The sequence below is a fragment of the Leucopleurus acutus genome (genome assembly GCF_964270905.1).
Source record: "Leucopleurus acutus genome assembly, chromosome: 12".
Taxonomy (NCBI): Eukaryota; Metazoa; Chordata; class Mammalia; order Artiodactyla; family Delphinidae; genus Leucopleurus; species Leucopleurus acutus.
In genome coordinates this window covers 48062285-48084985 of record NC_139154.1, presented here as the reverse complement: position 1 = coordinate 48084985, position 22701 = coordinate 48062285, and the positions used below count along the sequence as shown (strand labels likewise).

Below are 22701 nucleotides of genomic sequence, written 5' to 3'. Positions count from 1 at the left end.
TCATTCCAAAATGTTTTCATCACCCCCAAAAGAATCTCCGTCCCCGTGAGCAGTCACTCCCATTCTCCCCTCTGGCCAGCCCTAAGCCACCACTAATCTATTTTCTGTCTATGGATTTGCTTCTTCTGAACATTTCATACGAATGGAATCATTTAACATGTGGTCTTTTGTGACCGGATTCTTTCACTTAGCATGATGTTTTTAAGGGTCACGCGTGTTGTATGTAGCATATATTAGCACTCCACTCCCTTTTATGGCTGAATAATATTCCATTGTATGGATAGACCACATTTTGTTTATTCAGTAGTTGATGGACGTGTACATTGTTCCCACGTTTTGGCCTTTATGAATAACGCTGCTATGACATTCATGTAGAAGATTTTGTGAAGACACATATTTTCATTTTTCTTGACTCTGTATACACCCAAGAGTGGAATTGCTGGGTTATTTTGGCGACGCTATAGCTAACATTTTGGGAACTGCCAAACTGGTTTCCAAAGTGGCTGCACCGTATACATTCATCTGCCGATGAACGAGGGCTCCAATTTCTCCATAGCCTCACTGACACTTGTTATTTTCCGTTTTCTTATTTTAAATCATTGCCACCCTTGGTCAGGTAGTCTAGCGTGTGAATGCGTCGCTCTTACAGTTCTTCGTGGCACGTCCCCCAGAGGTGGGGCTGAGGTCTCCTGCCATTGTCCACATCTGGGAAGCATATTGGAGATGGGACCATTCACCTACCCGAGAGATCCTGAGTTCGCTTTTGAATTGAATACTGGGATAACTAAAGTCATGCTTTTTTTTTAGGTAATCCAAGTCTTCTCCCTGATAGAAGACCTGCATTTGGGCTGGGGCTCCCAGGCCCTTGGTCATGATATTTCTAAGAACACCCACCCTTTCTAGACAGAATCTGGAAGTAGCTAGGCGGGAGTGTTTTGGACCATAATAATATTGCTTTATGCCGGAGGAAGGGAAGGGGAAACCTCATGATGTTTCACCGGTCAGTTTTGTCAGATTTGTTCTTTTCTGATGATTTGGGTTCTCCACCCAGAGGCCAGGGCTGCAGTTGGTTCCCAGCACCCGGAGTTGTCAGGACAGCTCTCAAAGATAAGGCTGGACAATCAATCCCCAAGCAACGAGGGAACAGCCAGTCTTCTTTTGGGTGAAACTCTACCCAGAGTTCGGTATCCCTGGGGATAAGGTGGAGCCCCAAGCTTCAGTGAACACCCAGGGTGTTTACGGAATCCGAGGACTGGATGAAACTCTCACGATAAGACCTCAGGCCACCCCCGCATGGCAGTGAGCTAGACCTGGCTTGACCACTTCATTGGGGGGCCCAGACTCAGCAAAGCCCACCCAGCCTACTGCAGTTACAGGGCGGCTGTGGGGAGTTTGGGGAAAGAGCATCTCCAGGGCAAATATGACAACCCAGGCCAAGCCAGAAGTCCCCTGCCCCTGAGGGACGAAAAGAAGCCTGGATGTCAGGGATAGCTATGAGCACCTCACAGTATCCCCGGGCTCCCGGGGAGTTGGGGACCCTTCCCAATAAATTTTACTTTGTTACAGGTGCTCCTTTTCTACTATTTTGATTGTTCCCAAAGTGACTATTCAGGCAATAAGATTTGGTGGAAAGACACAGTGAGAACGTCTCTGAGATTTAAAAGTCATATAAGATGTCGCCGCCAGGGGCCTTCAACCTCTTCCCACATGTCTTCTCCGCACTCCCCCCCCCCCCCCAACACACACCTTACCTTTTCTCTCTGGACCAGCTTCTTGTAGACAGTGTCTGGGAAGGACCTCAAGGGGCAGAACTTGCCGGTGCCCTCAGCGCACATGAAGACGCCGTTCTCGTACACGACCCGCCCCCGGCTGATGGTGACCAGGGGTACACCGTGGCAGCGCATGTTCTCGTACAGGTTGAAGTCTCCTCCCTGCACCTGGGTGCTGGCTGAGATGGTCCTGGTGGGAAGGCAGTGGCGGGAGAGAACGCTCTGAGAGGAGGTAAAGATGTCGCAGCTCAACAGAAGGGAAGGTACTTAGCAGGAAGGGAAGATGCTCAGTGGGAAGGGATAATGCTCACTGGGAAGGGAAGATGCTCAGTGGGAAGGGAAGATGCTCAGTGGGAAGGGAAGATGCTCAGGGGGAAGGGAGATGCTCAGTGGGAAGGGAGGATGCTCAGGGGGAAGGGAGATACTCAGTGGGAAGGGAGATGCTCAGTGGGAAGGGAGATGCTCAGTGGGAAGGGAAGATGCTCAGTGGGAAGGGAAGATGCTCAGTGGGAAGGGAAGATGCTCAGTGGGAAGGGAAGATGCTCAGGGGGAAGGGAGATGCTCAGTGGGAAGGGAGATGCTCAGTGGGAAGGGAGATGCTCAGTGGGAAGGGAAGATGCTTAGTGGGAAGGGAGATGCTCAGTGGGAAGGGAAGATGCTCAGTGGGAAGGGATAATGCTCAGTGGGAAGGGAAGATGCTCAGTGGGAAGGGAGATGCTCAGTGGGAAGGGATAATGATCAGTGAGGAGGGATGACCCCCAAAGGCTAGGTTGGACTGTGTGCCCCCAAATTTATATGTAGAAGTCCTAGCCCCCAGTACCTCAGAATGTGACTGTATTTGGAGATAGGGCCTTTAAAGAACCAATTAAAGTGAAATGAGGTCATATAGGTGGACCCTAATCCAATCAAATGGGTGTCCTGATAAGAAGAGGAAATTGAGACACCAGAAGTGCACGCACAGAGGAAGTGCCTTGTGAAGACAGAGGGAGAAGATGGCCGTCTACAAACCAAGGAGAGAGGCCTCAGAACGAAATCAACTCTGCTGACCCCTTGATCTTGGACTTCTAGTCTCCAGAACTGTGAGAAAATAAATTTCTACTGTTTAAGCCTCCCATCTGTGGTATTTTGTTATGGCAGCCCTAGCTGACTAATACACTGGGCTATACTCTAGGGGTCTTTCTGCCAATAGCAATCACTAACAGCGACACCTGCAGCAGCAGCAGGGACCAGCCCCAGGCTGGATGCAGAACCCGGCTTCTCAAGGGCCCTAATGGAGAAGCAGTGTGGGGATCCCAGCAGGCAGGTGCGTTTCTTTGCTATTCAACTTTTTATCTTCAAAATCCCAGCACATTTTTGTCTATCTTGTTTGCTGCTTGTGCACCTAGAAAAGTGCTCAGCAAATGGTGGCACTTTTCGATTTGTTGAGTGACTGAATGAAATTTAACATTAAAAAACAATTCCCATTACCCTGCTCAAACCTCTGAGTAAAGATGATGCCCTGGGGCTTCCCTGGTGGCGCAGTGGTTGGGAATCTGCCTGCCAGTGCAGGGGACAGGGGTTTGAACCCCGATCCGGGACGATCCCACATGTCGCGGAGCAGCTAAGCCCGTGCACCACAACTACTGATGCTGCTCTCTAGAGCCCGCGAGCCACAACGACTGAGCCAGCGTGCCACAACTACTGAAGCCTGCGCACCTAGAGCCCATGCTCTGCAACAAGAGAAGCCACCGCAGTGAGAAGCCAGTGCACCGCAAGGAAGAGTAGCCCCTGCTCGCCGGAACTAGAGAAAGCCTGCGTGCAGCAATGAAGACTCAACGCAGCCAAAACAAAATAAATTAAATAAATTAATTTAAAAAAAAAGATGATGCTCATAACAGGTGAGTTATCCTGTGGCTTGATAACTCCTGATTCACTTCATTTACCCACTCAACTTGTGTTCATTAACGCCATGGGTGTCAAGCGCTGTGTGCTCAAGGGGACCGACACCCTCAACGGGAGAAGCAGAGTGTTAGTGGAAGAGTCCAGAACTGAGTGTCAGGACATCTATCTGGTTCAGCCAATTATTAGCTATGTCATGTGGGGAGTCCCTCTACTCTCTGCTCTTAGTTTCTTCAACAGTAAAATGGAAATAAGAACTTTAGGCTTAAGTGCTTCTTGGGGCTGTGTGAAAAGCAAACGAGATAGTTGGTGTGACCTAGCTCTGAAAACCTGTAAAGTGCCGTGCACATGGAGCTGCACTATAGCAGATCTTCAGCCCTTCTTGTTCACTGTTGCATTCCTAGTGCTTGGACCATGGCAAGCCCTCAAGTATTTGTTGAATTGAACACACCTTAGGGTCATCTTGCTCTATGCTATAAGTAGTGCAAAGATGATATGCTTTTGGAGTTCTGTAATATAAGGCCCTTAAAATCCCAAGTCCCTCTAGCCCTGGAGACTAGCAGCAGGTTTTACTTTGTAGCTTCTGGGTCCCACACCACCACGTCGGCATCGGCTCCAGGGATGATGCGGCCCTTGCGGGGATACAGGTTGAGAATCTTCGCTGCATTGGAGCTGGTAACAGCCACAAAACGGTTCTCATCCATTTTTCCTCCAACCTGAAACATTGCAAAAGTGTTAGGTCAACCGAGGCCCTGTGTGTGTGCCTCAAACCCCGGGTCACGCTTGACCCTGGCCTGAGGGCTTTTAGTTGGTCAGAACAATGGTGCTGAGAAGGACAACGCCACGGGCATCATCTCAGATGAGCCAACCTGCTAGGCTTGGTTCCATGCTACTCCTCTCTCCTTCTTGCAGCAATGGGGGCGGGTGGGCCCTTGTTCCAAAAGGTTGCTTTCCTGGTGCAAATCTACCTCCTGTTTGTAAAACCAGGTCTACTCGGTACTCACTCTGGATAAATCAGGAGCTTCCCTGCATCCACAAAGGGACATATATTCTCTCCTGGAAAGGCATCTTATCGTCCCACCCATGAAGGCACCATGGACCCTTTTCAAAGGGGATTCCGGAGCTGCCTCATGGGTCTTCCCTGAGCTGGTTGTTTAGGCTTGAGGATTTCAAATCTCTTTGGCCTCATACTCTATGCTGCATCTAATCTGTGATAGGTCAAGATCAAAACTACTTATTCTTCATGGGCAGAACAGGAGGTATTCAAATGAAGTCCCAGCCTCTATCTTTATTATTGGACAAAAGATATCAAGATCTTTAAAAAGGTTCATATCCCTTGGCCCAGAAATCCGCTTCTAGGAATCTGTCCTCAGGAAATAATTAGAAATGCTGAGGTACACTCATGAACAAAGAGATTCTCTGCAGCATTATTTCTAAGAGCAAAAATTTGAAACAGCTGAAAGTTCCAAACATCGTGGAAGGATTAATTGAAGCATGGCACTGCCGTTGGAGGGAATATTATTTAGCCATTAAAAATATGTTTTTAAAGAATTTTTACTGATATAGGAAGACACTCAAAATACACTGTTATATGAAAAGATGATGAACCCAGTAATTAAAATAATGTATAGTACATGCATAGACCTGGAAAGAAATATACAAAAATATTAATAATTTCCCGGTATGGAATTATGGGGTTTTTTCCCTAATACTTTTCCGTATTTTCCAAATTTTTATGCTAGGCATTATTACCTTTCCGATCAGGAAAAAAAACAGACCTCTTCTGTTTTCCTTTTGAGTGAAACAGGAGCTGTGGTTGACCCAGCCCTCCTAAGGGTGAAAATTCTTCCAAGGCCCAGAGTGGGGAGGGGTCGTGGGAACATACCACTCCTCTCTCCCAGATGACGCTCATGCGGTCCTGTACGCCGCTCACGCCGTGTGGGATCTTGGTGAAGTCCTCCTTGCCCATAGCTTTCTGCTTCGTGGTGAAAGGCCGGTGATCTGACGCCACAATGTTCAGAGTATCACTGGGTAGAGAGAAGGACATGACCAGTAAGGGGAGGGGAGGCCAGGGTCCCAGAGGGTGGGGACAGGGACAGAGATAAACCCTTCACTTGGAAACCCGGCAAAGCTGGTTTCAATCTCGGCTCTGCCACTTCATAGCTGTATGACCTCTAGCGAGTTATCTGTGAGAACCTCAGTTTACACATCTGCAGAATGAGCGTATGTGCCAACTGTGGCACAGAATGCCAGCGTCATGGGAGACACTGAGAGTCTTTGGATGTTAAGAGAACTAACGGGTGGAGAAAAATTGAACTTAAGAGTTTAACCAAGGGCTTCCCTGGTGGCACAGTGGTTAAGAATCTGCCTGCCAATGCAGGGGACATGGGTTCAAGCCCTGGTCTGGGAAGATCCCACATGCCGTGGGGCAACTAAGCCCGTGCACCACAACTACTGAGCCCGCGTGCCACAGCTACTGAGCCTGTGTGCCACAGTTACTGAAAACCGCGCGCCTAGAGCCCGTGCTCCACAAGAGTAGCCACCACAATGAAGCCCGCACACCGCAACGAAGAGTAGCCCCCGCTCGCTGCAACTAGAGAAAGCCTGCGCACAGCAATGAAGACCCAACGCAGCCAAAAATAAATAAATAAATAAATTAAAAAAAAAGAGTTTAACTAAAGTGGGAGGGTGGAGGTAGTTTTACTTCCATAGAACCATATGCCGACTCCCTCTACATCAGTGAGAGTGCACATAGCATGCCACTCTGTGGCATGGGCTGGTAGCTCCCTGCGCCAAAGGCGCTGTTCTGGGCCCTCTCAGAGACTGCGGGAGGGGCTCTTCCACAGAGCAGAGGGTTTATTCTAGGGTCTCCTGGGGATCCCCACATCCCCCAGACCTGCAGAACCCACCAGAGATAAACAGAATCTTTAGGTTTTCACTTTCTCCTCAGGGATCCTCCAGACACCCGGGTAGGGCTCAGATCAGAAGATGCCCATCAGAGTCCTGGGTTGAGGGTCTGGGACCCCAGGACCCCATGCTTTAACTGACAAGTCTTACTGAGCACCCACTTTTCTAAAAAGGCCCCTACACAAATAAGTGCTTACTAGGCAAGAGTGAATGGGGGGCACATTCCAGAAGGGCTTTTGGGGTCCCCTGATGCTGCCCTGAATCTGAGAGGTATGACAGACCCATCCTTACTCTTTAAAGTTTAAAACACCACTGCCTTTTGTTAAGTACTTTAAAAATATATATGTTCAAATGAAAAAATTTCTGATCCCTTTGAGAAGTCAGATTTTAAATAAAGGACAAATCCTTATATCCATAGACTGTACTTATTACCCTGGTATATTTGAAGAAACCACATCCTAAAGTAGATCATTATGAAACAGCTCATATTTTCTTATAGAAATATGATAATTGGTGTCTGGGTTTTCTATCAAGTATTTTGCATAGTACCAATTATCACCAACAATGTCATAGAAGCAAAATTATAGTAATCATAAATTCCTAAAAATGTAAAAACTATGCTCCAAATTCTATAAAACTGCACACGTTTACAATATGCACTGATTAAAAAAGGGATTTGGGGACTTCCCTGGTGGCACAGTGGTTAAGACTCTGAGCTTCCAATGCAGGGGGCCTGGGTTCGATCCCTGATCTGGGAACTAGATCCCACATGCCACAACTAAGAGTTCGTGTGCTATAACTAAGGAGCCAGCGAGTCGCAACTAAGGAGCCCATGAGCTGCAACGAAGGAGCCCGCCTGCTGCGACTAAGACCCAATGCAACCAAATAAATAAATAAGTATTAAAAAATGGGATTCAAACTATTCTCATAATAGTTCACATGAAATTATAATTCTATTTAAATGAATAGAAGTTAGTTAAATAATTTAAATAGGGCTTCCCTGGTGGCGCAGTGGTTGAGAGTCCGCCTGCCGATGCAGGGGACACAGGCTCGTGCCCGGTCTGGGAAGATCCCACATGCCGCGGAGCGCCTGGGCCCGTGAGCCACGGCCGCTGAGCCTGTGCGTCCGGAGCCTGTGCTCCGCAACGGGAGAGGCCACAACAGTGAGAGGTCTGCGTACCGCAAAAAAAAAAAAAAAATAGAAAAATAAAAATAATAATAATTTAAATAAATTTGACAAAATAGGCTAGATATAAAAACTTGAATTATTCGATTAATAATACTTTTCTTCCCCTGCCTATTTAAATTTGTGTGGCTCTGGGCACTGTAATTTGGGTGGGTTGGGAGTTTTCCCACCTTTTTGTTCTTTCAGTAAATTTGCTTGTGGCAAGCAGAGGTATTCCAAAAGATTCTTTGATCTTGGAACTGAGCCCAAATTCTTATAGTGGGTTCTTGATACTTGTTTGTTTTTGCTGTGTTGATGATGATGAAAAGGAGGCCGGTTTTTCCCAACAACAAGCATTTTTAAAAGAAAGAGCTGATCTAGCATTTCTCCCTTTACTCTCTCAAATTGGTTAAAGCTGTCAGAGCTGCCACTGCTCAGAATCACAGCAAAACTATGGGACAGACTTTAATTACTGCCACTGTGCCACAGCATATCCTGCCCCTGCAGGGGCCACCGTCACCCCGGGACCCTACTGCCTGCACTCCAGTTGTATTTGGAAAGCCCCACACTGCTCTTTCGGTTGTTAACGTAGCAGGATGTGGAGTGGAAATTTTCCAGTTGTTAGCCAACCAGGACTGAAAACTAAGGACGTGGTTGAGATAAAAGCCCCATTATCTAACGACAGCCACCTCCAACTGGGGCTGGTCACTTACATCAACACCCCCCCCCCATCACCCTAACAGAGGTGTATCACCACCCCCAGGTCTTGTAAAAGCAGAAGACAGGGAGGGCGACTGAGGTGTTGGCAGAATGGTGAGTCCTGCACTCTCCCTTCTTCCTCTTTTCATGGGTTGAATGGTGCTTTCCTCTCCCCCAACTAGTCTCAAGAGGGGACATTTCAAGAGGTTCACCTGTGGAGAACAGAGGTGACAGCAGCGGGCACCTGCCTGAGCCTCTGGGTGAGGAGAGCCAGGGGTGGGGGCCAGCCTGCCCTCCCACCGTAGGGAGTGGCAAAGCGGTGTGAGCTTGCTCTGGGCCCCAGATACTGTAGAAGGTGGCCAGGCTTAAGTTGCTTGGCCAGATTCTTGTGCACAGGGAATTGCTAGTTCTGGAAGCCGGGAAGGTACGGGAAGGAGAGGTCAAGCTGCACTCCATCTCCTGTGTCAGAGGATTGCGTGAGGGTGACTCAAGGGAGCCTGTATCCGGGCACATGCCCCATACAAGGAGGGCCCCAAAGGCCAGTCACTTTTAGCCAGAGAAGCAGCAATGATTAGTGCAGGAGTACAGATCGTGCTTGGGTATGGAATGGAATTCGCCACCCCTTTAATCCTAACCCCTATTAATTCTCTGAGCTGGGGGGTGGGGAGGGGAAGAGACTGACTTTTAAACTGAACTGGACTTCAATAAGCAAAAGAGAAGAAAAAGCAGTGGCCTTTACCAGTATCAAAATGTCACTAGAGGCAAGAAAGAATTTGAAGCAAAACGAAACAAAATCTTTCCATGTTTGTGTCCCACCAAATTCAGACTATTCATTAAAGCATTTTATTTAGACCTGGATGGAATGGGGAAAAGCAGTGTCAGAAAAAGAAGAGCTGGGGAAAGGGAGGTCTGGAGGAAGATGTTACGGGGAAAGAGGGAGAAGGTGCAGAAGGAAAAGGGGAAGAGGAAAGAAAGGAGGGAGAAACACACGGAAGGAGGGAGGTACATACAACGAGAGAAAACCACGTGGGACACAATGAGAAGAGGGAGAGGTGAAGAAAGATGAGAGATAGAAAGAGGCACAGATTTTCTAGGGTAAGTCAGAGACCACATCCTATAGTTCCCCAGCGGCCTCCAGTGTAAGGTGTCAATATCCTTTGAAATTCTGAATAGCCGCTGTTCACAGTTTTATATACGCTCTTTACTCGTCACCTCAGAAGCTCTCATCCGAATCAAGTGGTGATAGGAGCTGCATGGAGAAGCTAACAAAAGCAAAAATCAACCTCTGGACACAACGAAATCAAACTCAGGTCAGGTTTGGGGCCTCTACGATATCACCTCAAAGATATACAAATTCCCGGAATGGCGCACGTTGTGAGATAATGCCGCGCCGTGGTCCTGCTGAAACACCTTACTTGGCCAGCAGGCTCATGAGGTAGGTTGAGGTGTTGGTGTCCAGTCTCAGGGGAGGCACCGTGACGTAGGCGGCTGCATGGGACCAGTCCTGGTGGTAGTAGTGTAAGCCCGTCAGTGTGGCGTGCGCGGTGGTGGTCTCGGCCAGCACGACCTTCCCTGAAAGAAGAGGGTTCAAACCATCACCAGGAGGCCAGTGAACCTGGGAGATCGTTGGTCTGAGCCTCTCACGAGGCAGGTGAAGGAGCTGAAGTCAGAGAGGAAGGGACTTGCCCGAGCTCAGCTGGGCATTTGAGGGCACAGCTGGGGTCAAGGTCAGACTGTTCTCTGTCCCCGTGCTGACTGCTGGCAAGAACAGAAGGGCGAGGGCGCCGAGGCGGGGCAGCACTCGTCTGTTTCCTGAGCAGGCGGCTGCCGGGAGCAGCTTCAGGAGAAAACTGGGGGTGGCACCGTAGCAGGGGATAGAGGGCAGGGAGACGGAGGTGGGAGACTGGAACGACAGCGCAGGAGAGACGGCGAAGGGGGTCCCGCTGAAGAAGCAAGAGGCAGGATTTGGAGGGCAATGTGGTGGGAAGGCTGAAGGCCCTTGCTCCCAATTTATATCCTCAGGTTTGTGACCGTGACCTGTTTCTCCTGTTACTGGGCCCTCACTGGCACCCCGAGCCGTACAAAGCCTTCAGGTGCTGCCAGGTGCTCCGACAACACAGGTGCCCTGGGGCTGGTACACTGGGTTCCTGAAAGGGACGCTGGGCCCTCACAGTGTCATTTCTCCAGGGACTTCCCAGGCATTTCCCCCCTGAAATGCCCGTTGGAACTGGTCCAGGATTTCATGTTGGTTACCAACGCAACCACTAGCAAATCCCAAGAGACTGAAAAAAATACCAGTTAATGAGTTGATTGAAAACTTGGAAAATTTTACCAGACCCAGGAGAGGTGACGGACACTTCTGTAAAGCTGTTATGCAAACAAATGTGCAGAGGGAAACACTGGTGCTAATGCCCTGAACCCAGGCCAGTGCAGGGTGCTTGTGAGGAAGGCAGCCAGAGAGGAAAGGGAAAGGCAGGCTCAGGGCCTGGCCCCAGGAGCCGGGCTGGGAAGTGCATGGAGCTGCTGGGCCCCACCACACATGGGCGCTGCTCAGCCCAGCCTACGGACTCACCTTGCATCTTAGCAGCTGCAATAACGTCACCGGCCGAGATGCTGGACACGTTGACCAGGTAGATGGGACAGTGAGTCTAAGGACGGGAAACACGGTGGGAAGGAGAGAGCATCAACCCCATAACCTAACAAGGACCAAGGTGACCGGACCAGCCCAGTCCTGGCCCCAGCGCCGCCCCCTGCATCACTTAGCACTCCCCTCAGGGTGGCGGTCTTCTGCTGGGAATGCAGGGCTGGTGGCTGCAGGCTGGGGAACCCCACGAAACAAGGAGGGGACAGGCAGCGCCCAGCACCAGAGCCCAGCAGGGGGACATCAGGGCAAGATGCCAAGTGCTGAACCTCACATTTTCTACCAGCCAACACCTAGAATATTTACAACTTGAAATGAGGAACTCTTCATTTCCTATTCATGAACGTGATGACCTAGAGACAGCTGTGTATTATATCCCATATCTAAAATGATGATGTCTGCCATCTGAGGGCTGCTTTATCGGTAGACAGAATGTACCCTGGAGAAGAAACAATACACAAGAGGTTCAGGGCTCACAGTCTACACCAGACAGGACCGGTCTTGCAAATGGACACCTGGATTATAACACTGATTGGCTTTTCCTCTATCAAGCTGTGTGACCACAGTCCACGGCTTCACTTCTCTGGGCATGTGTTTGAACTAAGAAAATGAGGAGCTGCCCTTCTGTTATTCAGATCTTTCCTAATTCTGGGGTAAGTTTCCATCAGGAAGTAATTGATAGCGTAACTATTGTTACGACAGTAAAACAATGTCCTTGTCCAGCTCCTGGACTTACAAAGGGCTAATGGGAAACTGTTTTCCCAAATGTTATTCTAATGCCTTCTTTGCCTGTCACATTAGGAGGATAGAGAATTTAGGGGCTGGCCTGGCATTTGATGTGCTTGGCACAAGTTTCCTGACTAATGCTGAGACCAACTGGACCTCCAACCTCTGTGTTCCCCTGGTGTTCCTAACACCACATCCTCAGCTCACAGCCTTCAGGGTAGCCTAGGTCTTTCTGGAGGAGGAGTTCTTAAGTGTTAGCGCCCATTAGGATCATTAGTGGGCTTGTTAAAACACAGGTTGCTGGGCGTCACCCCGTTTCTGATTCACCCCGTTTCTGATTCTGATTCAGAACAGGCCTGAGCATTTGCATTTCTGAGTTCCTATTTCTAACAAATGATGTTGATGCAGCTGGTCCAGAGACCACACTTAGAAAACTAGAGTTCAGATTATCTGAGCAAATAGAACACTTAATGATGGTTTAGGAGGAGAAAGGATCTTGGTACAGTGTTCTCCTGTTTTTAAAGTGCTTTTCCTTCCACGACTCCTTTGATCCTCACAACCGTCCTGTGAGGAGTGGGTGATATTATCATTCCAATTTTAGATAATAAAATAGTCTCTTGGAGTGGTTGATTGACTTGCGTGGGACTGGAAGCTTGTCTTTGGTCAAGGCCCCAAGGTGTGTGCTCATTCCCACCACCACACTGCATCAGCGCCCCCTTACCCTGAACCATACCAAGGAAAAATCATGAATGGCCCAGAGGCGGAGGTTCGAATCATGATTCTCTAAGCAAACGTCTCTCTGCTCCTCTACAAGGAACAGATTCCAGCTGCCATGAGGCTCTGTGGTCCCCACCTTGCCCTGCCTCTGCTGGGAGGCATTTCCATTCGAGCAATGAACCATGTCTCAGCAAGATCAGCAGGGTAGAACGGAGAGCCGGTGGCAGGGAGGACTCCTGCCAGGTCTGTGGGAATAGCAACGGTGTTGTTCATTCAGCAAACGGTGTTCATTGGCGGTCCTGGGAGCCAGGCATGGGGCTGGCACCCAGAGCAGAATGGGACTCTACTGTACAGGCTGGGTTCTGACCCCAGAGTTGAGAATGCGCTGAGGGTGAGCTGGGGTCTACTTACTCTGTTTGCAATGGTGATAACTCGGTGAGTGGCTTCTGCCTCCACCTGTTAGAAAGAGAGGACAGGAAGAAAACAAGCTTCACCATCTCCCCAAACAAGCTTACATCTCCCTGACACCCCACCTCGTACGCAGAAAGTGCTGGAATGTCTGACTCAGAGCTGGAGTGACGAACAGCACCCACAGGGGCTGGCTCGGGGGGAAACCCTGGGCAGGGGCACCAAGCTCCAACCACCTCTGCTCACACTGAGAGAACCCCGGGACTTAGGGTTCTAGGCACGTCGTTGCCGGATGCTACTCAGGGCTTAATTAAAAGACGACAAAACAAGAACAAACGAAAACCTGCAGTCACATCTCTCCCTGGTTTCTGGTGCATTCTCTCCACAGCCATCTCAGGACTGTAGCAAAGGAGTAACACTGATTGATTTCAAGCTGAAGATTAGCCTGGATCGGGATTTCTGAACCTCGGCACTAGTGGCATTTGGGGTGAGATCATTCTTTGTGGAAGGGGCTGAACAGACATTGCAGGCTCTTTGGCAGCACCCTTCACCTCGACCTAGTAGATGCCAGTAACATCCTCCCCCAGGTTGGGATAACCCAAAATATCTCTGGACATCGCCAAATGTCCCTGGGGAGCAAAACCTCCTTAGATGCTCCCCTTTAATCAGTAGATGGTGAAGGTGGTATTCTTGCTATTACTGCCACTACGGTCAGCACCGCTCTCTTCCCCTCATAGAACTCCACAAAGTCCAGTCCTGTGCGCATCCCCCCACCCCTCTTCTCACAGGCACTCTGAGTGCCTTGTTGAAGCTGGTGTGTCTTTCTCTATCAACTGTGAGGTGCCCAAACAGGAGCTATATTCAAGCGCTCTCAGACAGAGACAAACCCACGGCAGGAGTAAGGTGGGACCCCCGCCCACACCAGGCTGACCCACTGTAGGCTGACTTGGTTCCTGTCTGATGACAGAACCATCACATCCTGTCTCCAGCTCCTCGTCCCGCAAGGCCTCCCCATCAGTCCCTCATGGACATCCAACCACCACTCTGCATTTAAGGCTTTGAAGAAATGGAAAACAGCTCTCCCCTCACCACTGGTAAGGCATGTCCGAACAGGGTCATAGGGCAAGAACACATTATTTGTCTAATGTGATCCTCCAAAGCCGAATTCTTCAGCAAGGGGCACCTGGGGGCATTTGTGTCGACACCCTGCAAAACTGTGCAAGGATAAAACCAGAGGGCAGAGGGAGAGCAGGGCTTAGTCACCATCTCAGCAACGAATAGGAAAAGGGGGAAAGAGCACAGACACGATGTGCCTCTCGTTTCTGGTGGGAAGGGTCCAAAGTTTTCCACAGATGCTCAAAGCGATCTCAGCCCCAAAATGCCAACTCACTGGCTTATAGTCTGGAATTTCTTCTAACATCTAAAGGCCCTTTCAGTCTGTCTTTTCTCTCCCAATTCAATTTTGGCCAAAGGAACCCCTGGCATGTTCACATGGCCTCCCTCAGACCCTTGAAATCAGCCCCCAGTGAGGTGGGGCTGTTTCCCCAAAGTTGTCTTCCCCAAGGAAGCTGAAGGGCAGGTCGGCCGTAGCATGGAGGAAGTTGTTCCCTGGGAAGCTTCCAGATGGGAATTTCACCCATGAAGAAAGCAATACCATACAACTCGTATTTACCGATGACTCTTCTATCCTAAAAGTTCTGTCAATCTATAGGAAAGATGATGACAAAGAACACGGATATCTTCCTCACCTCCTCTGGACGGCTGATCTCAATTCCTTCTGGGCCTGTGATACCCAAATCTAGCGCCTCCTTTGCACCCTGAATAAGAGCAAAAGAAAGAAAATTGAGAGAATCATAGAGATACAAAAAAATACTGAACCCAAGGGACAGTAAAATATTTTCAGCACAGCCCATTCCAATAGGTTTGCTGCTTTTCTCACTTCTGTAATACCCATCTTAGAACGAGGGCAGGATTAGGACAGGGACCCCCTGAGTCTCACTTCATAATGATTGAAAATATCTTTTCCTCTTAAAAATACAGTTCAGTCACCAGCCAACAGGCCTGGGACACTAAAGACAAACACTGTTTATTGATCTGCAAATCAGAATTTCCTCACTGGAAATCTAGTGAAATCTCCAGCTTCCACAGATGCCTAGATTAACCTTTACCCCAAGTATCCTACTTAAGACCCAGTAGTACAAAGGGGCTTGTCTGTCTTGGTACCAGTGAGAAGATCTCTATAATACCTCAGGTCTGCTGAGGAGGTACAGGAAAGTGGAATGTTGACCCTTATTTATTCTGTACGTCACATCTCATTAAAAATATTTCTTAGAGGTGCTCCAAATTCCTCTGTGATAATGGAATTTAAGTATCATATTTGAATGAAGACATCGTCACCCAAGACTTAGAAGCCCTTTGGGACTAGACAGAGAGATTTGTTTTTTACAGACATTAGAAAAGTTTGGATTTTCGGACAGAGATCTGTCATCTGGGCTGTTAACATCTCACACTTTCTTTTATCATTTGTTTTATCTGAACCCTGTAGGGAGGGTCATGGGTGGTCAGGAATCCCCCAGAGAACTGTCTCTATCGGTGCTCCCCCAACTTCCCCCAACATTCTCTACTGCCTTGCCTCGGCCACGAGCTCCCCATTTTCAGCATGGACCCGGGCGATCGCCCCAATATCCTTGCAAGCGTGCAACACTTGGTACAGTTCGCTGTCCCGAAGCATATACAAGTCCTTGTAGGTCATGAACATCTGGAACGAGTTGACACCCTTCTCCCTCACCAGGGTCTCCATTTCTGCTTTCACCTGGAGAGCAGAATGCAAAGGCAATGCCACGTGAGTACAGAGGGCCAAGAGGCTGACTGGCAGACGCTGGCCCAGCGCGGAGGAGAGGTGGCTCTGTCGCTACATGACCACCCGCAACCTTGTAGTATCTCACTCTCCTCTCACTCCACAGGCTGCTGTGAGGTCACGTGAGCAAATGGATGCGGAAGTGTTTTGAAAATTGTCCAGCGTGACACAAATATAGAAATGAGATCTGGGCATGTTTCTCCTATCACATAAGCTTGTCCTGTGTTTCTGCCTCCAAATCAGCCTCATTGGTAAATGCACGAATGACTTTTACACCTGTGGCCAGTTCCCTCCGCCCCCATAACAGAAGGGGTGTACAGAGAAGGCGTACTAATGCTAAAAATCCAGAGACCTGGGGAAAATCTAACTTAGGGACAAAGCCAAACATGAAGCAAAGCTATGTGAATAAGGAGATTCGTCCCAACATCATTTATACTAGGAAAAAATGGAAGAAACATCGGTCCAACAATAGGAAAATAAATTATGATTCGTCTCCTTGACAGAACATTAAGTGGCCACGGCATTGATGGTCATGAAGACCATGCAGCCAGGTGGAAAACGCTCACACTTAAGAGAAAGAGTTACTATGAAAAAAGGCCAGAAGGAAATAAGCTAAAATAACAATAGTGATTGTGTTGGGGTGACTGAATCATGTGCTTCCTTTCTTTTCTATTTTTAAAATCTGTAATTAGAAAAAAAATTGGTTATTATAAAAAAGAATTAAAAATTCTAGATGCATGAAAATCCCCACAACCTTTGGGGACTTAGGGATAGCTGACTTGGCCTCAGTGTTGCTGGGAATCTGAGCAGACCCTCTCTATTCCAGGCCACTGGAGGAGGGAAGGGAGAGAGGCTCAGGGTAGGGGTCGCCCATCCAGGAGGGTGTCCGAAGTGGACAAAACTTCCATCTGAGATAAAGGATGGCTAACATTCAGTGTGGTCTGTACCTTTTAGCCGATACCAGGAGGGGGATCTTCATGTGTGAGTTTGGGGGGTTCCATGGCCTTTCATAAGCACCAGTTTGGATATAATGGAAGAGACTCTGTAAGCCCCACGCTCAAGGCTTGTACCTGAGGGCAGAAGTACAGCCAGGCTTTTAAGTCACTGTCTCGGAAGGGAGCCAGGCCCTTTAGATCAGGATCCACAGCTGGAGAACTTTGCAAAATCGCTTAATGCTTATTTATGGTTAAGATTCCAGGGCACCCACTCAAGTACTGAGAGGCACATGGTGATTAATGAGCACTTGATGAAAGAATGAATATCCAGGTCGCTTCCCTGGGGTAAGAAGCAGTAAAACTCCAGAAGTGAAGCAAAATCTAAATGCCTGTGTATCTGTATTCAGGAAGAACGAGGAAGAGGGAATCGGGGAGCAGGGACTGGACTCTGGCCCTGGGGCCTGGGCAACAGGAGGCCAGGAAAGCCAGGGGCACAGAGGCTGAGCTGAGAAAGGGCCCAGTGGGAGCCACACACCAGGAGCAAACTCAGGGTGCCCAGAGCAGGAGCTGGGGCCCAGCAGGAAAAAAGCACCCCAATCCGTTCTTACCAGGTGGCACTGAGCCAGCACGGGACCCTCCGTTCTGAGACCTCAGTGCTGTCACTCCAAGCACAAAATGATGTGACCCTCGGGGCTGGCCCTTACTGAGCTTGCTCCTCAGCTGCAACCCCTTAGGGTTGCTACATAAGTGACACCTTAGGTAGAGCGTCAGGACATGCTGAGCGCCTTGTGGTCAGAGCGCTGGAAAACTGGCTCTTTAAATTAAGCAAAACAGGCCTCCCCCCGTATAGAATCATAAGTGTTTTTTCTTTTGGCATTTGGAGGAGTTAGGATGGAGGTGGGAGGGGTGTTCCACACCGCAGGACAGCATCACCCCCCCAGCTGGCTCTCACCAGATGGCCCCTCTGCCAAAAAGAGCACTGGTTCTTCTTTTGGGGTTCCACCCAGTGCTGTTACCTTGGGTGCCCACCAGGGGATCCCCACATGGAGGGCGTAGTCACAGCAGACCTTGGGGTCAGCCAGACCCCGGCACTTCTCGTAGGCATCCACAAGGGAGGTCTCCTTGTCAGGCAGGACATGGCCGATGATCATGGTGGTACCTCCAACTAGTGCTGCCTGAGGGAGACGGGAAAAGCAATCTCGTCACATCTCTACCCGCACCCAAGTCACTGACGTGGGGACACTGGGTCCTCAGGTGGACCTTCAGGACAGCCACAGACTCTCCCACACAAGAGGCTGGGAGGCCCAAGTGCAGCAATGTTTGGGAAAATGTAAGGAGCTGTCAACACAGGAGCCAGGGTGTAATCTTCATCATTACTGTGGACCCAGCACACAAACCTGCTTCTTCCTCATCTTGGGTTGCAGCTCAGTGCTTGGGAAAAATGACTTAGTGTGTTACCAGTGCCTATATTTCCAAATGAGAAGATTCCCCCCAGACAATTTCTGACCAACTTGAATATATAGATGATGTAATCAAATGTCTACCATAATGTAATATAAGTCTGTTTATAATATTATTTTAGTTACACATATATATGTAAACCATAGTAAAATGTTAATTTGACTATATTATTTTGTTTTATTCGCTCACATTTCATGAAACAATTCTATTCAAAGTTTTTATAGGCATCTTCACATCAGGGTCTTTGTCTTCAGTTTTTCCAAGAACATTAACTTCATTTCCATCTGTCTTGTTTGAGATAGAGCATTTTAGGTCCCCGTACGATCTGTCAGTGAAAAAATGATCCTATCCACAATCTCCACGAGATACTACTTAAAAAGAAATCTTTAAAAGGTCTCATTTGCAATCACAAACAATGCTCCCAGGAATAATTACTAAATCTGTCTTAAAGGTCTGCCCCTACTTACTTTTTTAAAAACCAGTTTGGTCAGGTGACCTCCATGAGCTTCCTAAACTAGCATTGACCAAAGGCTATTCCAGGCTAATGGGTTGTTCTCCAAAAAAACTTTATTAAAATAAAAATTGAGACAGGCCCCATAATATGTGAAACTTTATGAGGGCTTTAATATAGGTGACTCTCTTTTCCTGATGAATTAAAATTTGGACAAAACCTACTCTTTTATTTGGATCCCTACAGTGACTGGAATCAGCTTCAAGTTCAAGTCCCTGCTATGCCACCTCCCAGTTGGATAACCTCAGCCAGGTTACTTGACCTCTGTGATGCAAGAGGTCAAGTATGTTTTTTCTCTTTTTTTCTTTTTGCTTTTAAATTTTTTCATTTATTTATTTTTTAAATGTTCTGTTACAGAGTCTTTACCTATACCATGGGACCAGCTTCCTTGCTGGAGAGCTGTGAAAGTCAAGAGAATCATCACTTTGTAAAGTTTTGTCCTAATATGTGTGTTCCATTATTCAGAGTTTAGTTGTTTATCTCTGGTTTTCTGTATGGGAGGAAAACAGCACAATGAAACTGTCTTGATGATTTCATGCTTCTCTATTCAGTTAAGTCATTGATGACGAATCAGAAATATTGCTGGAGAATAAGGGACTGAAAAAAAAATTAACGCAGCGGCCAAGCAACAATTACAATGAAAGCTCTTGCAACACTGATTTTCCACGCTGACCCTGGCTGGGCGGGTGAGACTAGTGCCCTTGTTGTCCTGGGAAACGCAGGGGCCTGACTTCTTGCATAGCTTAAAGCAACCAACAGAGGGTGCTAGTTCTGAGGCTCACACGCAGGAATTGCGATGTGGGAGATGGAGAGAAGGGGAAGAGCAGCAGATTGTAGCTTTACTAGCTGGCTTCTATTTCTGATTTTGCTGGATCGTGCCAGAATGATTCACCCTCGTAGCAGGTGGTTGTACTCTATTTTGTCCTGAAATGCATTTCTTGCTTTTATGTGTGGACACGGGGGTGTCTGGTATATTGGGATGTTACACACTAAATTGTCTTACTTCTGTGGTTCTAGATTGTTTTCCTTTGCACTCCCTCATCTGTCTGTAGACTTGCATAGAAGAAAAAGGGAATATGGAGACAGCACAGTGGAATAAGAGAGCCAAGACAGTTCTTAGCATCTGTGGGCTTCTGAGAGTAGAAAAGGAGGTCTACCTGCTGAATCTCTAGTTAAAAGTTACAGGTCACGCTAACAAACTGTTCCACAGAGTATACTCTGTTCTCCTACTCTAACAGATATATGTTCATAATGACTCAGAAGGCCAGGCTTGAGTTCAGAATTCTCAGAATGCTTGCAGTTCTGAGCTACACTCTAGGGGATGTTGGCCTTCAGCCTCTGCGTCTGCCTCTAGCCCATACTCTCCAACTCCGGTTATGTGTCCTGCAGCCCCTTAAGCTCTGCTCACTCCTGCAAGATGCCACCCTGGGGCTAGGCGTGCACAGAGTGGTGGTCTGGCCCCCAGAAGGACAGATTCAGGCTAATGTAGGCCCTGGCAGTGCTCAGGCCCTTTGTCAGGGGATTCCAGGGCCCCAGAGTGTGGTCCAGGATTGGGACAGTGGGCTCTGGGCAGACGTGGGGGAGTTGCCTGTAGTCCAGAGCCCATGGCAGAGACTCCTCTAGCCTGGGTCCAAGGATAGTAACTGAGAAGTTCTGGACGGAGTCAGAAGCATCCGGCAGAGGTCCTGACTTTCCCAATTGCTGGTTGTAATCCTGTGTGCCTGCTCTGCTCTGCACCTCACCGCTGGGGGCCCACAGCAGCTCAGGTGGCAGTGGTTGTGAGAACCTCCATAAGCTGGGAAGGGGCATACAAATATCTGGAAAAATCATTACTGCTGTTACCCCAGGCCTCAAAGCAAAAGTTTAATGGGATCAGTAAACACTTTCCCAGCTGCGGGTTCGGGATCCCAGACCAGACGCCGGATGCACTAGTGCTGGTTTCCTCCCAGGCAAGATGCACACAGAGCTGGCTTCTAAAATATGCACAGTTCCCACCCACGGGATGAATGCTGACAAGCTCAGTCTTCGCAGGAATGTGATATCACAGATGTGACAGACCTTTTTACTGTCATTCCACACAAAACAGCCTTGTACAAATCAACAGCAGAGCGTGATGCAATCCTGTTCCGGAGGCTTTCAAAAGGATTATGTTTACGATAATCAAAAGGAAAGGTGACTGTGTGGCTGCTGAATGTTCGTAACTGTCTTTATGCAAGAAAAGTGAAGCTGTGAAAGATCTTAAGAATCCATAGAAATGATGTTCATGGAGGCTAAGTCTTCACATGGAACAAGGGTGACGTTATAACGAGTGAAAAAGACAGAATTCAATAAGTGTACCCAAGATACTTAGAAGTACGTTTAAACACACACACACCCACACAAAGAAAAAAAAAAAATAGAAGGAAATATACCAAAACATTAACAATGACTGTTTGTGGATGATGGGATTCTGAGTAATTTATTTTTTCTAATTTTCTGAAATTTATTTCATAGAATATATTACTTTCATAATACTGTATACATAAAAAAATTAATTCGGAGGAAACTAAAACTACTTAAAATTTAGTTAACCATGTTTATGTATTTAAAATACTTTCTTTTAAAGTTATGTATGAAACATTTCAACCATACAGTAAAAGTACAGAACATAATACAACACATACCCATGAACCCACTACTCAAATTGAACAGATGTTAGCTTTTTACTGTATTTACCTTACATGCTTTTTAATTTAAAAAATGAAAGAAAATGTTTCCAATACAACTGGAGCCCTCCATCCTATTCCCATCCCTTAACCCTGAGGTTGATATAAATTTCTCCCATCCATGTTTTTATGCTTTTACTATATTTGTTTTGCAAATCTGAAAAATGTACACAAGTGGTATTATACTGTCCATGTCCTTTTGCAACTTGCTTTTTTTATTTGACAGAATTAAGATTCATTTATGGAGACAGACACGGCCATGCAACAGCTAACACACTAGGGCCTACTGGAGCCTGGTGGCTGACTGAAGTGGCCATTTATCAACCCAGGCCCTTATTTTTTGACATAAACTTCTGTCCAGCCAAGCATTCCCCACTGTGTATGTGGCATTCATTTCTATTGTGAATGTGAGACTTCACATCTCTCACTGTTAAGTTAATATGGACTTTAGGACCGTTTGTTTAACCAACAGACGCAGCAGCATCATACACATTTGGCAGGATATGAAACATAATTTTACTATGTCAAAGGGTTACCATTATTTTGTTTTTGATATTTATGACATACCGCTGGGTAAATCTGGGTTTATTTGATGCCCAGTCATGTCACATCCACTTGTTCCCTAAGAAAAACCAGTATTCTTTTTTTTTTAACATCTTTATTGGCGTATAATTGCTTTACAATGGTATGTTAGTTTCTGCTGTATAATAAAGTGAATCAGCTATATGTATACATATATCCTCATATCCCTTCCCTCTTGTGTCTCCCTCCCACCCTATCTCACCCCTCTAGGGGGACACAAAGCACCGAGCTGATCTCCCTATGCTATGCAGATGCTTCCCACTAGCTAGCTATTTTACATTTAAAACCAATATTCTTAATGGTAATCCATTTTATGTCACAGTTTCCAGGCATACGCTTGGCAGGAACTCGTACTGAACTCAACCTAAACCTGTTATTATAAATGTCATCTTTATGCTTCAGAAGTTATCAGACCACTGTGGGCACATGGGGGCCTCCGTATTGACCAGGGACCTGCTCAGCAAATTGGAAAGAAATTTCAGATATAATTTATTTGCTGACATCACAGCGTTGGAAAGAACAGTGCATTGGCCCTTCCTGGTTTTGTCAGGACAAAGATCTTTGGAGAGTCATTCTTCACCATCTTCTACGTTGCTGCGGCTCTAATCACGTTTTGCTGAGTTCCCAGTAGCTATGTTTTTTCTCTACCCCTCCACCCTGCTCCCCAAAGGGAAAGGCTTGGTTCTCTGGCTCCAAGGCCAAGAACCAATAGGTCAAGGCACAAACTTTGTACCCTGTTG

At 47.5% G+C, this 22701-nt stretch overlaps 1 protein-coding gene across 1 annotated transcript in view; it reads right to left on the bottom strand.

Moving 5' to 3' along the window:
• Positions 1 to 22701, bottom strand: part of DPYSL5 (dihydropyrimidinase like 5) — a gene marked incomplete at both ends in the record, with an annotated part of 49356 nt that overhangs the window by 6929 nt on the left and 19726 nt on the right. The window contains 9 exons of the mRNA XM_082852178.1: positions 1752 to 1959; positions 4221 to 4363; positions 5533 to 5674; positions 9834 to 9990; positions 10991 to 11066; positions 12914 to 12958; positions 14659 to 14727; positions 15543 to 15722; positions 17719 to 17877. Of these exons, the coding sequence (XP_082708304.1) occupies positions 1752 to 1959; positions 4221 to 4363; positions 5533 to 5674; positions 9834 to 9990; positions 10991 to 11066; positions 12914 to 12958; positions 14659 to 14727; positions 15543 to 15722; positions 17719 to 17877 (1179 nt within the window). The remainder of the gene's footprint in view (positions 1 to 1751; positions 1960 to 4220; positions 4364 to 5532; positions 5675 to 9833; positions 9991 to 10990; positions 11067 to 12913; positions 12959 to 14658; positions 14728 to 15542; positions 15723 to 17718; positions 17878 to 22701) is intronic.